This window comes from Pelophylax lessonae (genome assembly GCF_965119305.1).
Source record: "Pelophylax lessonae genome assembly, chromosome: 4".
Lineage (NCBI taxonomy): Eukaryota > Metazoa > Chordata > Amphibia > Anura > Ranidae > Pelophylax > Pelophylax lessonae.
The window spans coordinates 192483397-192500143 of NC_138771.1; the positions used below are offsets into that span (position 1 = coordinate 192483397).

A 16747-nucleotide genomic window follows, 5' to 3' on the forward strand; every position below is an offset into this window, starting at 1 on the left:
CTAGACCTGAACCCAATTGAAAATCTCTGGAGAGATCTAAAAAAAATGGCTGTGCACCTACGCTCCTCATCCAACCTGATGGAGCTAGAGAGGTCCTGCAAAGAAGAATGGGAGAAACTGCCCAAAAATAGGTGTGCCAAGCTTGTAGAATCATACTCAAAAAGACTTGAGGCTGTAATTGGTGCTAAAGGTGCTTCAACAAAGTATTGAGCAAAGGCTGTGACTATGTGAATACTTATGTACGTGTGAGATGGGATTTTTTTTTTTTTTTTTTTATAAATTTGCAGATTTTAAACTTCTTTCACATTTGCGTTATGGGGCATTGTTGGTAGAATTTCGAGGAAAATAATTTATTCCAGGCTGTAGCATAACAAAATGTGGAAAAAGTGAAGGGCTGTGAATACTTTCCGGATGCAATATACAGTATCTCACAAAAGTGAGTACACCCCTCAAATTTTTGTAAATATTTTATTCTCTTTTCATGTGACAACACTCAATAAATGACACTGCTACAATGTAAAGTAGTGAGTGTACAGCTTGTAGAACAGTGTAAATTTGCTGTCCCCTCAAAATAACTCAACACACAGCCATTATTGTCTAAACTGCTGGCAACAAAAGTGAGTACACCCCTAACTGAAAATATCCAAATTGGGCCCAAAGTGACAATATTTTGTGTGGCCACCATTATTTTCCAGCACTGCCTTAACCCTCTTAGGCATGGAGTTCAGAGCTTCACAGATTGCCACTGGAGTCCTCTTCCACTCCTCCATGATGACATCACGGAGCTGGTGGATGTTGGAGACCATGGGCTCATCCACCTTCCTTTTTTGAGGATGCTCATTAGGGTTTATGTCTTGAGACATGCTTGGCCAGTCACCTTTAACCTCAGCTTCTTTAGCAAGGCAGTGGTCGTCTTGGAGGTGTGTTTGGGGTCGTTATCATGTTGGAATACTGCCCTTTGGCCCAATCTCTGAAGGGAAAGGATAATGCTCTGCTTCAGTATGTCACAGTACATGTTGGCATTCATGATTCCCTCAAACTGTAGCTCCCCAGTGCTGGGCTATAACAGTCCCACCACCATGCTTGACTGTAGGCAAAACACACTTGTCTGTGTACTCCTCACCTGGTTGCCACCACACACGCTGGACACTATCTGAACCAAATAAGTTTCTCTTGGTCTCATCAGACCACAGGACATGATTCAAGTAATCCATGTCCTTAGTTATCTTGTCTTCAGCAAACTGTTTGCGGGCTTTCTTGTGCATCATCTTTAGAAGAGGCTTCTTTCTGGGATGACAGCCATGCAGACCAATTTGATGCAGTGTGCGGTGTATGGTCTGAGCACTGACAGGCTGACCCCCTCCCCCACCCCTTCAACCTCTGCAACAATGCTGGCAGCACTAGTATGTCTATTTCCCAAAGACAACCTCTGGATATGATGCTGAGCACATGCACTCAACTTTGGTCGACCATGACGAGGCCTGATCTGAGTGGAACCTGTCCTGTTTAACTGCTGTATGGTCTTGGCCACCGTGCTGCAGCTCAGTTTCAGGGTCTTTGCAATCTTCTTATAGCCTGGGCCATCTTTATGTAGAGCAACAATTATTTTTTTCAGATCCTCAGAGTTCTTTGCCATGAGGTGCCATGTTGAACTTCTAGTGACCAGTATGAAAGAGTGAGAGCGATCACCTCAAATTTCACACCTGAGACCTTGTAACTAACAATGAGTCGCATGACACCGGCAAGGGAAAATGGCTAACTGGGCCCATATTGGACATGTTCACTTGGGGGTGTACTCACTTTTTTTTGACAGCGGTTTAGACATGAATAACTGTTATTTTGAAGGGACAGCAAATTTACACTGTTATACAAGCTGTATACTCACTACTTTACATTGTAGAAAAGTGTCATTTCTTCAGTGTTGTCACATGAAAAGATATAATAAAAGATTTACGAAAACGTGAGGGGTGTGCTCACTTTTGTGAAATACTGTGTGTGTGTGTGTGTGTGTGTGTGTGTGTGTGTGTGTGTGTGTGTGTGTGTGTGTGTGTGTGTGTGTGTGAATATATATTCTCTAAAACTGAAAAATATTACACACTTAAAATGTTAAACTGCTAAACTAATAATGCTGCTTATGAAAGCTATATAAAAAAAATATAAAAGCTATGCCAAAGAACTGCCCATAGAAACTGTAAGTGGACAAGACCATGCTACAAAATCAAGAGAATAAAGTTGCTACCATTTTTAAAGACCCTCCAAAGACATTTTAAAAACAGTAATTAGAACATGAGTAAGACCTGAAAGTGGCTTAAGCATACCATTAGTTAAAAATGAGAACCTTGAGTGGACTCAAAGTAAGGCTTTTATGTGTTATTCTGTCAAAGGAAAAACGTATGGACATTTATGCGAGAATTGTAATAATACATATTTATTGAGCATGTGCCAGCAATAGAACTGGGAAAAAGTGTAGTATCAAACAGTTGGCCAAAATATTCAAGTCCATTACATGGTTACATGCAGTAATCAAATAGTACATATGTCATAGCATCTATGGTGATCTGACACATTTTCGGGAGTTCAGTTTCACTCTTCAGGGGTTAATGCATAGACATAATCTATAAAGTAAAATGGTTAAATAGAACATAGTAATGAACATGGAAATGTTTTTGGTAGATTGGCATGCAGCACCCTGCATCATTTGGGAGTATGGATTACTCTAGTCTGTTTCCCAAATTCCAAAGTTGCATCGGCAGCCAACGGAGAAGTCTCACCCTAGAGCTGTGCGTAAAGGATCCTAAATGGGCCAGCAGGGCAAAACAGGACAGATGGAAAAATGAGCAAACAGTCCGACATGACCTGCCAGGATGGTGGCTAGAAAAAAAAAGATGTGTATATGATTGGTGATATGCACAATAAATTAAAAATAAAATAAAAGATGGAAAGGTAGAAAATATTTAAAATAGTGATTGGCCAAGAGGGAGGGACCATATGGTAAAATTGGGAATAGTGAAAGCGACCTGCACAGCTGAATGAAATGAGAATCCACATGTGAAACTAAAGGCCCGTACACCGACGACCGATCGGCCGATTTTCGGCTTGTTAGTATGATGCTTCCGACAGCCGACAGCGCATTTTCGGCTGAACAGAATCTGTCGTTTAAGCATTAAAATTTTTGTTGGCCAACACCAGAACGGCCGATTGTTATCCAGTCAGTACAGATTTCGGCCGACAGACAGCAGATTTGCAAGACTGGGCATGCTCAGAAAAGAAAAAAGACAAGGAAAGTTAACCATCACATGACATCACTTCTGCAGTCGGCTGTTGTTGGCTGACAAAATTAGTGAACAGTCTTTTGCACTTTTCAACAGACAAGACAGCCCTCGGACAAAAGACGGCCGATCGTTCGGCCGACGATCAGTACGTGTGTACGGGGCTTTAGTGTATGTGTTGTAAAGTATAAAATGCAACTTGGTGAGGCAGTGACAGCAGTGCATGGGATTACCCCAGCAGTGCAAGGTCAAATTGGGTCAAAAAAGGAATTGTGTGACAAATGACGGGGGGAGTTTTAACTACCAGGATCAAAATAGTGCAGCCACCTCTTTGAAGGATGGATGAGCTGAAGTATACGACACTTTTGTGTTTGGGCTTAGATCAACTTTATAGTGATGTTACAATTTCCCCCCCCCCCCCCCTCCAGTAAAACCTGAAAATATAACTTGTATTTGCTGTTTTTTCAAAAAAAAAAAAAAAAAGAATCTCACAGGAGTCTCCCCTACTTGTATATTCCCACTCTATACTACTGCTGTGCAGGGGCAAGAGGGACAGAGAGCCACTGTCCATCACTGCTGCAATGAAGAAGTGGGATTTTTTTTCTCTGTGTCGCTCTCATGCTGCCTGTGGGTGTGGCGCTCAGAACGCAGCAAATGCATAGGTCATATGTTTTATTAAAAAAATAACCATCTCCAATTTAAGAACCTGCAAGAAGTCCTTTCCTGTTCCTATTAGCTTGGAAAGTATTGTTGCGACACGGATTTATATATGATAAACTTTTAATCATTGTTTCCTCTTAATATCTTTCAGTGTATGGCAACATATAGATTGCATGGGCATTGATAGACAAAATATACCAGATATCTATTTGTGTGAGCGCTGTCAGCCTCGGTAAGTGATCTATCGTGCCTTTTTTTTAGTTCTTTTCGCTGTGCGCTTTTATAGATGTTTATAAAGAACATGTAGTGTTTAAAATTTTCTCATTCTGTTCTGGACAAAAGAACGCCTTTCTATTGTTTTTAACCCCTTGACTCCTTTTTTTGCTTTAATATTCTTGCCATTAGCATGAGCTGCCACCAAAGAACAACCTAAAATCTTCTTCTACTCCTGGCATGCATAGGTATACCACATGAAGCCCCAGAGAAAAATTTATTATTGCATTTTTTTTTTTTTTAACCTAAAACATGGACACTGACATTGATGCTGAGCCTAATACTAACCTAGACCAAGCCCTGTTCTAGTTACTTTATCTTTATTGATTTAACAGGCTGTCATTTTCTTCTTTAGATCCAGAGGAAAAAGCTGTACAGGGGAGGACTCTAATACATGTAATCACTGTGATTTGGCCATTTAGTAATCGCATGATCAGCAGCTGGTCCTTCCCACTCCTGCTGGTTGGACCAGGAGCTTTTAGTGACAGTTCAGTTTTCATGCTGGTGGAGGGGGTTGATCCCAGTATGTACACAGCCATAATTTTATCACCACCCACCTAATCAGTATGTTCCCCTTTCGCCATCAAAACCGCTTTGACCCATCAAGGCATGGATGCGGCTAGACCTAGCAAGTGTTTGCCCAAAGCATCACACTGCCCCCGCTGGCTTGCCTTCTTCCCGTAGTGCATCCTGGTGCCATCTTTTCTCTAGTTAAGAGATACTTATATGCACCCAGCCATCAACATGTTAAAGAAAACGTGATTGGCTGTGAACATAGGTCAGTATGGGCACCTAGACCAGTCTGCAGTTAAGTAAGCAGCCACATACACAACAAACTGATGTCCATTATTTTTTTTTTTTCTGCATTCAACACATCAACTTCACGGACAACATGTTTACTTGCCATCTAATCTATCCCACCAACTTTCAGTTGCCATTGTAATATCAATGTTGTTCACTTAATCTGTTGGAGATCATAAAGTCATGGCTGATAGGTGTATATGATCTGTAATGTTTAACATAAGTAACCCTCTCGATACAGCTCTGGGAGCTGCATGTAAACTAGAGTTCAACATTGCCCTAACAAAGCTTAAACTTTTTTTTTTTTCCATTTTTAATAGCATAGTGGGGGCTTTTTGTTTTGTCTTTATAGATTTGCCTTCACTTACTGTCCCATATCCCTCCAAAATGAGGAAAACCACTGTCTGTATCCAGGGTTACCTTAAGTGGTGTCCTGTATGGATTATTTCTCTTCTATTCCTGTTCTGGTGACAGCTGAAATTTTGGAACTGTCTTCTGTTTTTTGGTCATACTGGTCACCAAGACAAATTGAGTGGGCAATTTTCCCTAATGAGGGGACACAGCGGTAAAAACCCTCCTCCAAACTGTGAGACTGTCCAGCAATTTTTGCAATCTGAAGATTCTAGGAAGCATTTAAAAAAAAAAAAAACATTATTTTTATAAAAAAAAAGGGGGGGGGGTAGAGTTTGCTTAACCACTTCTGGACCGGGAAATTTTCCCCTTTTAATGACCAGGCCATTTTTTGCTATTCGGCACTGCGCTACTTTAACGGACAATTGGGCAGTCGTGTGACGCTGTGCCCAAATACAATTGATGTCCTTTCCCCCCACAAATGGCTTTCTTTTGGTGGTATTTGATCACCTGTGCGATTTTGATTATTTTTGCGCTAAAAACCAAAAGAGTGAATTCTGAAAAAAAAAAAAAAAATTTTTTCAATTTCTGCTATAGAAAATATTCCCAATTTAAAAATGTAAAAATACATTTTTCATCATTTTAGGCCAATTTGTATTCTGCTACATATTTGAGGTTAAACAAAAAATCCCAATAAGCGTATTTTGATTGGTTTGCCATCAAAATTGGTTTGGTTTGACATAGATTTGTCATTTTTATTTATTTTTTTACTAGTAATGGCAGTGATCAGCGATTTTTTTTTTTTTTTTTTTTTTTTTTTTTTTTTTTTTTTTTTTTCTTCAGGACTGCCAAATTGCGGCAGACAGATCGGTCCCCTAACTGGCATTTTTGGGGGGACCAGTGACATTACCACAATAATCAGTGCTAAAAATATGCACCATTACTGTAATAATGACACTGGCAGGGGAGGGGTTAACCCAAGGGCGATCAAAGGGTTAAGTGTATGCCTAGGGGGTGTTTTCTAACGTGGGAGGGGGGGGGGGTTTGTGGAATCAACACAGACCTGTGATCCTAAATAAGAGCAACACAGGCGCTCTGTATTGATTCCTGAGAATGGTCTGCAGACCGCTGTTCTCTCTCCCGGGAAGCGATCGCGGCTGCCCGGCGACAATCGAGGCTGCCGGCCTCCTGATTCATGTGTTGCAAATGGAAGCACACGCGCACCCCCATGTTCGCCCCCACGGATCGCTGTACAGGTATGCAGATTTGCGCAGCCGAGCCAGCCCACCGCAGTATATATGTGGCGGGCGGTCGACAAGTGGTTAATGCAAACACGTTACCATAGTGGGACTCTCAAATACACAAAGAAGAGGCTTGATAAATCCCCCCCCCCCCCCCCCCCCCTCCCAACTTGGCAATTTCTAGGCACTTCATCACTGCTCCTCTGAAGAACCTATATGGCACACTGGTTGAAAAAGGCTCAGTTCATGAAAAAAATAATTCTTAATAGCAACTGAGAATAGTTAGTTTTTCATTAACGGGGAAGCAATGCTTTATATCGGGAGAGAAATATGGGGGGCTTCTATTTGTGACTCACGCTTCTGAATATGCTAGATTTGTGGCTGTCGTGTCAATCCTCTGGTGTCATGTTTGAGTCAGTGGCCTTTAACGAGTACACAGATGAGGACCTCTGAATTGGTTCTTAACCACTTTACCACTAGAGCATTTTGCTGTCTTACGTCTGGGCCACTTTTTGCGATTCGGCGCTGTACGACTTTAACTGACAATTGCGCGGTCGTGCGACGCCATACCCAAACGAAATTGACGTCTTTTTTTCCCACAAACAGAGCTTTCTTTTGGTGGTATTTGATCACCTGTGCGATTTTTACTTTTTGCGCTATAAACAAAAAAAGAGCCTTTATTTTGAAAAAATAACAATATTTTAACATTTTTTTTTTATATGAAATTCCCCCCAAAAAATGTAAAAACCAATTTTTTTTTTTAAATTTTTGGCCAATTTGTTTTCTGCTACCCATGTTTGGTAAAAAAAATCGCAATAAGCGTATTTTGATTGGTTTGCGCAAAAGTTATTGCGTTTACTAACAAAGGGAAAGATTTGTCATTTTTGGTGTTTTTTTTTTTTTTGCGAGACTGCGACATTGCGGCGGACAGATCGGACCCTTGACTGACCTTTTTTGACACTTTTGGGGGTACCAGTGACATTACTGCAGTAATCAGTGCTATATATATACATACATGTTACTGTAACAATGACACTGGCAGGGAAGGGGTTAATTTTATTGGAGAGGGAGGGGTTAATGTATGCCTGGTGCTTACTGACGTGTGGGGGGGGGGAGGTGACTGTGAGACAGGGAGAGATCGGATGTCCGGCTATGCTGAACACTCCGATCTGTCACTCCCTGTCACTGAGGACATCCGCCCGCTTGTGTTTACACAGGCGGGCGGATCTCCACACTAGATCCCCGACGATCGGGGCAGAGCAGCGGCTATCGCCGCTGCTCCTTCCCTGGCCCGACTCCCGCTGTGAATGAAAACAGCGGGAGCGCGCCTCCGGCGGCGCGCGAGCGCCGCCTAGAGGGGAGCACTCTGGCGACGTAGGTCTACGTCGTCAGACGGGATCGTGCCACTTTGCCGCAGTACTATTCCAGTACTCAGCGGTAAAGTGGTTAAGGATTTGAGCGTGTTCAGAAAGTATTCAAACCAATGTGTCAGCATAACCAGCAACATAGCCAAATGTATTTTGACAAATTTTCTAACCAATTTTTTTTTTTTTTTCTCAGTGCTCTGGACAGGGAGAGAGCTGTATTACTTCAACAAAGAAAGCGAGAACATTTGTCTGGTGAGTTAAGTAGGTATACCCAACAACTGTCTGTCTTGCATTTGGGTTTGTGAATAGATTTGTGTGCCCTTTTTCTGATTAGGAATTCAATGTCACTTTGCTTCAGCAGTTTCCCTAAGCAAACTATTGATTAACACTGAACAAAATATTAAACACTTGCTTTTGCCCCTATTTTTCATAGCTGAACTCAAAGATCTAATGGCTCTTTCACACGGTCCGCCTCTCTAGGCAGATCCGTGCTGCTCAGCGGGGATCGCTCCGCCGATCCCCGCTGAGCCGGCGGATCACAGCTCCGTCTCCACTTGCAGTGCGGAGAGGAAGGTGTCACAGCTCCCGCTGCTCTCTATGGGGGATCGAATGAGAGCGGACCGCTTGTCCGCTCTCATCCGATCTGATCCCTGAACGGATGGAAAAAAAGGGTTTCCATCCGTCCGGATTTCACGGACAGGATCGGATGCGGGTGTCAGCGGACATGTCTCCGCTGACATCCGCTGCTCCATAGGGCTGAATGGGGCATCCGATTAGATCCGCCTAAAAAACTGACAGGCGGATTTGATCGGAACGCTCGTGTGAAAGAGCCCTAAGACTTTTTCTATGTACGTAAAAGGCCTATTTCTCTAAAATATTATTCACAAATCTGTCTAAATCTGTGTTAGTGAGCACTTTCTCCTTTGCGGAGATAATCCATCCACCTCAGAGGTGTGGCATATCAAAATGCTGATTAGACAGCATGATTATTGCACAGGTGTGCCTTAGGCTGGCCACAATAAAAGGCCACTCTAAAATGTGCAGTTTTATCACACAGCACAATGGCACAGATGCCGCAAGTTTTGAGGGATCGTGCAATTGGCATGTTGACTACAGGAATGTCCACCAGAGCTTTTGCCAGTGAATTGATATCCAAATCCATTTTAGAGAGGCCTTTATTGTGGCCAGCCTAAGGTACACCTGTGCAGTAATCATGCTTTGTCTAATCAGCCTCTTGATATGCCATACCTGTGAGGTGGATGAATTATCTCAGCAAAGGAGAAGTGCTCACTAAGTCCTGGTTCACACTTAGCCGCCTGACAAGTCGCGCTCCATTCAGTGCAATGGAATCGTTCTAATCAGAGCAACTCAAGTCTATTAGAGAAGTCGTTTGCAAGCCCCGCTAAAGTCGCTCTGCACGGGGCAGATTCAGAGTCAGGCGACTTTGAAGCCGCCCCAGTGTGAACCCAGCCTAAAGCTGGCCATATATGTTCAATTTTCCGGTACAATTTTCTTTTTTAGATTTACCAAAAATCATATACTATGAGGTCAAAACTAAACAACTTTTAATTGTATCCAATTAGTCAGGCCCTTGCACTTCATAATTAAAGGTAAATCTGAAGGAAAATTGAAAACGATGGCCAGCATAACAGATTTGTGAACAATATTTGAGAGAAATGTTCCTTTTGTGTACATAGAAAAAGTCTTAAATCTTGGAGTTCAGCTCATGAAAAATAGGGGCAAAAACAAGTGTTTCGTTTTTTATAATTTTGTTCAATGTAGATTGCCAAATTGGAAAGGTCTGCAGCATTTTGGTAGACTAGATGTTTTTCTTTAAAAATGTACCTTTTTCAAAGTGATTGGGTAAAGGAATCTATGGGCATTAGAGATCATTTGGCCAATCTTTCCATTTCATGACCAATCATAGCATAGGTTTGTAGGCCCCTTCTTGACACTGGCTTGATACAAACTTGCATGTTGTAAAACAAGATTGTCTTTCTCCATTGAGGTACACAGGAAGTGATACTTTGTGGTTATATTGCCACCTACAGTAGGATTGGACAAACAATAAAAAAAAAATCTGTAGGCTATTTCAGGATAACTACCAGCACGCCTGTTTTTTGCTCTCCTCAGAGGATGGATGTCTTCTCGGCTCCACTGGGAAAATTTTAACCTAATTTCTTTGCTATCATTTTTTTCTTCAATTGTTTCCTATTTTCTTCAGTCAAGGTTCTTCACTGCATTTCTTCTTGGACTGGTCATTATTTGCAGCAGTTTTGAGGGGGGTTTCTACAGACTTTTATATTGGAGTTCTTCTATAACCTGCTCCCACAATCAGTTTGCAAAATGCAGTGCTATTTGCAAAATCGTATCCCATGGGTGTGAACACCCATGAAATCCGATTCTGGTGGGGACATAAAAGGGGTCCTGCACCAGTTTGGTGTAAATCCATGGCTTAAATCACACCCCAGAGACGCCGCTTGTAATTTGCACAGGCATATACTGCAATTTCTGTGCGAATGGTCACATTCCCTGTTTGTGCTTAATTTCTTTTTAGGCCTCATGCACACAGGGCGTTTGAAAAAAAACGAGCTGCAAAGCCAGTTCTGACGCCAGAAAAAGGCAGCTGTAAAAACTTGCTTTTTGAAGTGTTTTGTATTGGTGTTGATGCACTTTTTAGCAGCGTTAGTGTTTAGCAGCCATTCTCTGCCCTCTATTTTCCAAACTCAAATCCAGCTACTACAGCTTAAAAATGTCTGACGTGGTCTAACGCTGTATGCAACCTTTAGCAGCGTCAGGCGTTTTTAAAGCTTAACGCTGCTGCTCCAGGACAGGCTGGCCCTGGGTTTTATTTTTTACAGCTTAAAAACATCTATGCCACTTACAGCTCCTAAAAGCCTGTGTGTGCATAAAGCCATATAATAACATGTAGGAGCATTTTTAAGCTGCAAAAAAAAAAAAAAAAAACACCTGACGCTCCTAAAATCAGCTGTAAAAACGCCCTGTGTGCATGAGGGCTTATTCATTTGAAAATATTTTACAAATGGATACAGCACAAAGAAGACAAAACATTAATGAAGGGAAGAGTATAAATTATAACATTCATATAGAAAAGGGTGTATTACCTCTGACCATGTTCAAATATCTCTTCAACCATAATATTCCCCAAAGAAGAGGAAAGACACCTCTCCTGTTGTCTCAATCCCCTGTTTTTTGATCATTTTTTTGGCACTACTTCAGACGGAGGCATTCTGGTAGATGGTGGAGTCATTCTGGGCTGGTTTACAGTTTTTTTGTTTGTGTCCAATCCTCCATTAGGCAGCCGTGTAACCCAAAAGTAGGACTTTGTGTCCCTCGATGGACTCCCTTCACAGTGAGTACAAAAATCCTGTTTTTCACTCCATCTTTTGGGGCTAGGTTGTGCATGTCTAGGCAGCTTTAGTGTAGGTAGTCTATACTTTGGAAATAGCCGCTTGTTCAGAAAAAATTTGACTTTTTCTCGATGCCAACATGGGTCTTCTGTTTGCCTGCCCAGGCTTGTGCCCTAGTAGTATGAAAAACTTCACTTTGTGTTACATGTGAGGTCACCAGTGTATTAGTTCATTTTGAATCTGTTACACCACCTACATTATGAAGAAGGTTGAACAATAGCTTTTGTTTCTCAACCATTGAGTGGCACAAGAATTCAGAGACAGTTGAGTTATACTGCCATCTACAGGATGATTTGGACATTTACAAGCAAACCATTATCTGCCCTTCATAATCCACCCCCCCATTTCAGCATGCTGCAGTTTTTTTGCTAGTGTCCTTAGAGAAAGGATGCCTTTTCTCTGCTCAGTTAGCAAAAATGTTGGGACTTTTTTCAGAAATTTTTCTTTCTTCAACGGTCTGGACATTTGCTGAGCTGGGCTGGGCTGGCCTGGGCTGGCCTGGAATGTGAGCTTTTGCTATTGGTCTCTGCATCGTGGTGCTTTTAGACATCAATGATTTGGAATTGACCCCTTTCTGCTCGCTACTCCAAATTGTACTGAAATTGCGGCAAGACACGTGTTTAGGTGCTTTTCATCCTTAATAGTACCCCAAACTCAGTGCGATTTTTGTTGCTCGGCAAAATGTGCCTGGCTTGGGGCAAGAATTTGTTCCTTGAGGTTATTTGCTGCCACAAATGTGCATAAGGCATTTTCCAAAGTGAAGAGGTCTGTTGGCCTTTGCGGACATTTGGTCAGCCAGCATCTCTAATGCTTGGGTATGGGAGGTTGTTTCCTATTTTCTGCGGTCAACCCTAGGCAGTCGCCACGCAGATTAGCAGATTTCGATTTACCCTAGCGTCTGGAATGGGGGTCATTGCCTCAGTACCTGTGAGAACAGTTCCAGGGGTTTTACTCCAACCCGTTCACAAACCAAAAGGGGCCTCCACCCTATCTTGGATTTCAAGTCTCTAAATATTTTCATTTGGGCCGAGAAATTTTGCAAGGATGCACACATGCGCGTCCCAATTTTTCCAGCACTTCACTGAAGACTTCACTTTGTTGCGGCCCTGCCATTCGTCCTATCTTATGCTCCTTGAGTCCTCACTAAGGTACTGGCACCTGTGCTTGTCTATGCTACGCTCCCAGGGCATCCCTATTCTGGGATATCTGCTGGACCTCTTATTGAGGGTGCAGTCATCACAAATTTTTGTTGACAATGCGGTGCAGTATTCTTTTGGTACTGCTTAACAATAAACCAAGGCATGCTGGAAGGAGGAGGGGTTATACAGGGCACAATTTTTTTGTTTACCAGTGTTAAATCCTCTTGTAGGTGGCTGTATAATCAACTTGTCTATCAATGAACTCCCAAAAGAGTAAAATAAAAATATTCATAAAATATTTTACAGGAACAGGGTTTCCTGTAAGGACTTAAAATCTGGAAGGTTAGAATAGTGGAGTAGTTGTGCACTTGACATAATTGGGGTTTGTTCTAATTTTCACCAAACTGATCAGTGAAAAATCATGTTTGTGCATTTAAGCTGGCCATAGAGCACTTTTTCTTTCCTGCAACTCCTCCCCAGGAGCCATTGTGCTTGTGGGGTGGGTGGGGCAGCCATCTCCACAGGGAGAACACTGATTACTGCTAGTGCCTATAATAGCTGTTAGCAAAGATCGTATGTAAGATCAGACAGGCTGGTTGTACCAAAGTTGATTGGTCAACTTGGGTGCATTCAGCCCACCTATACATGGTTCAAATCCCAGCTGATCCCTGCTATGGCCAGCCTTAGGGGGTCTGCTGATATAGGGTTTCACACAACTTTCTCCCAGGAGTTACACTTTTTTCCAATTTAATCTAATTGAAAAGTTGTGTGAATCTTGGGTAAAAGGTTCTGTAGATTTTGTGTAAACAAAAAAAAAAAAAATCTTTGGGAAATCCCTAAATGTACAAACCTTCAATTCGGGGATTTCTATGAATTGATAAATCTTTCCTGTACTCAGTTGTGGTGTCTGGGAATGTGTGTATGCATCTCTCAATTCTTGTCCAAATGATGCTTGTGGTGGGGCCTTGCTGCCCTCTCAGGACTTGTGGGCATCCTTACAAGCACTGAAAATCATACAAAAGATAGGGCACACCAACCTAGTGCACTACCAACATAATCATTTGTTTAAAAATGTAAATGTAATCTACTTACAAGCTTTTGGAAAGCAAAGGCAAATGTAATGACGCCAACAAGTCCACCTCAGGATCCACACTCCTTAGTCAGTGGTAAGGGAAGTCCTCGTAGCATCCAGAGACTAACGTGTTTCGAGGGTCGAGCCTTCTTCATCAGAGACAAACTGGGTATGAATGATTTCACATCCGCCTTTATACCCAAGTGAGCCATCTATCCCACCCTTAGTGAGGGGAAGGGTTATGGGGGTGGAACACTGGTCACATGAGTCAATTGACAAACAATATTAGATATATGTACAGTCGTGGCCAATAGTTTTGTGAATGACACAAATATTAATTTTCACAAAGTCTTCTGCCTCCATTTTTTTTTTTTTTTTTTTTATGGCAATTTGGATATACTCAAATGTGGAAGAGTGATCAGATTTGCAATTAATTGCAAAGTCTCTCTTTGCCATTAAAATGAACTTAATCCCATGGAAAAAACATTTCCACCGCATTTGTGAAGAAGGCTTTAGAGCACCCAAAAACATCCAGCAAGCACTAGGACCGTCTCCTACTGTTGATTCAGCTGTGGAATCGGTGTACCCCCAGTGCAGAGCTTGCTCAGGAATGGCAGTAGACAGTTGTGAGTGCTCGGCAGGCACAGTGAGGCGAAGTCATTTGGAGGATAGCCTGATGTCAAGAGGAAAAAGCCACATCTCTCCTGGAAAAACACAAGGGACAGACTCATATTCTGCAAAATTACAAGGAAAGGACTGCTGAGGACTGGGGTAAAGTCATTTTCTGACAAATCCCCTTTCTGAATGTTTTGAGCCTCTGGGGAAAAAAAAACTTGTCAGAAGAAGGTTCATGGCACAGTCCTGTCATGCCAACAGTAAAGAATCCTGAGATCATTCATGTGTGTGGGGTTTCTTCTCAGCCAAGGAAGTGGGCCCACTCATATTTTTCCCTAAGAACACAGTCCTGAATAAAGAATGATACAAAAACCTCCTCCGAGAGCAACTTCTCCCAACCATCTAAAAAGTTTGGTGACAAACAATGCCTTTTCCAGCATGATGGAGCACCGTAAGGCAAAAATGATAACAAAGTGGCTTGGGGAACAAAACATTGAAATTTTGGGCCCATGGCTAGAGAACTCCCCAGACCTTCGACCCACTGTGAACTTGCGGTTAATCCTCAAGGGGCAGGTGAACAAAAAAACCCCACAAATTCTGACAAACCTTATACAGTCCACTTCCTATTTCTTGTCTGGTAAAAAGCCTAGGCTACTGACATGCACAGCTATCACTCGTTAGCATTTGCCAGCAAGGGAGGAGGGATGAGTCCTAGGAGGGCCAATGAAGGCTGCAATGCTCTTGTGTGTTTGTAAATCCAGGAGTGAACAGGCAGCAGCTTGACATGCCAACAGTTAAAATGCCCACAGCAAGACTTGGTGGAGGGAGATTTCTGTAACAGATTTGGCAACTACAGAATCACAGTATATATCGGATCTGCAAGTGGTTGGAGAGAAGCTTCAGAATGGCAAATATATTTTTATTACAAATTGTGTGAGCAGACTACAGTTCCTCTGGTAGTAGTCAATAAAAGTCTTTGACACTTATCAAATGCTTGTAATTATACTTCAGTATACCATAACATCTGACAAAAAGATCTAAAAACACGAATGCAGCAGACTTTATGAAAATGTAATATGTCATTGTCAAAACTTTTGGCCACACCTGTATATAAATGTGTGTGTGTGTGTGTATATATGTATGTGTGTGTGTGTGTATATGTGTGTGTATATATATATATAATACTCACACAATCACACACACAATCCCACAAAAGTGAGTACTACCCTCACATTTTTGTAAATATTCAATTATACCTTTTCATGTGACAACACTGAAGAAATGATACTTTGCTGCAATGTAAAGTAGTGAGTATACAGCTTGTATAACAGTGTAAATTTGCTTTCCTCTCAAAATAACTCAACACAGCCATTAATGTCTAAACCTCTGGAAACAAAAGTGAGTACACCTCTAAGTGAAAATGTCCAAATTGGGCCCAATTAGCCATTTTCCCACCTGTGCCATGTGACTCGTTAGCGTTACAAGGTCTCAGGTGTGAATGGGGAGAAGGTGTTAAATTTTATCTCTCTCTCATATACTGGTCACTGGAAGTTCAACATGGCACCTCATGGCAAAGAACTCTCTGAGGATCCGAAAACAAGAATTGTTGCTCTACATAAAGATGGCCTAGGGCAGGCTATAGGAAGACTGCCAAGACCCTGAAACTGAGCTGCAGCCAAGATTTTACAGCGGTTTAACAGAACAGGTTCCACTCAGAACAGGCCTCGCCATGGTCGACCAAAGGAGTTGAGTGCACGTGCTCAGCGTCCTATTCAGAGGTTGTCTTTGGGAAATGGATGTATGAGTGCCGCCAGCATTGCTGCAGAGGTTGAAGGGGTGTGGGGGTCAGTCTGTCAGTGCTCAGACCATACGCTGCACACTGCATCAAATGGGTCTGCATGGCTGTCGTTTCAGAAAGAAGCCCCTTCTAAAGGTGATGCACAAGAAAGCCCGCAAACAGTTTGCTGAAGACAAGCAGGCTAAGGCTATGATTTACCAGAAACATGTCCTGTGGTCTGATGAGACCAAGATGAACTTATTTGGTTCAGATGGTGTCAAGCGTGTGTGGCGGCAACCAGGTGAGGAGTACAAAGACAAGTGTGTCTTGCCTACAGTTAAGCATGGTGGTGGGAGTGTCGTGGCCTGGGGCTGCGTGAGTGCTGCTGGCACTGGGGAGCTACAATTCATTGAGGGAACCATGAATGCTAGCAAGTGCTGTGACATACTGAAGCAGAGCGTGATCTCCGCCCCACCCCCCACCCCTTCGGAGACTGGGCCGCAGGGTAGTATTCAAACATAATGACCCTAAACACACCTCCAAGACGACCACTGCCTTGCTAAAGAAGCTGAAGGTAAAGGTGATGGACGGGCCAAGCATGTCTTCAGACCTAAACCTTATTGAGCATCCTTTAAACGGAAGGTGAGGAAGCGCAAGGTCTCTAACAATTTACGAGCTCTGTGATGTCGTCCTGGAGGAGTGAGAGGACTCCAGTGGAAACTTGTGAAGCTCTGAACTCCAAGCTCAAGAG

At 42.5% G+C, this 16747-nt stretch overlaps 1 protein-coding gene across 5 annotated transcripts in view; it reads left to right on the forward strand.

The window, feature by feature from the left end:
• KMT2E (lysine methyltransferase 2E (inactive)) overlaps window positions 1-16747 on the forward strand; it is a 176729-nt gene that overhangs the window by 31679 nt on the left and 128303 nt on the right. For all 5 annotated transcript variants that reach the window (XM_082254414.1, XM_082254415.1, XM_082254412.1 and 2 more), the window contains exons 5-6: window positions 4081-4161; window positions 8156-8214. In XM_082254414.1, the coding sequence (XP_082110540.1) occupies window positions 4081-4161; window positions 8156-8214 (140 nt within the window). The remainder of the gene's footprint in view (window positions 1-4080; window positions 4162-8155; window positions 8215-16747) is intronic.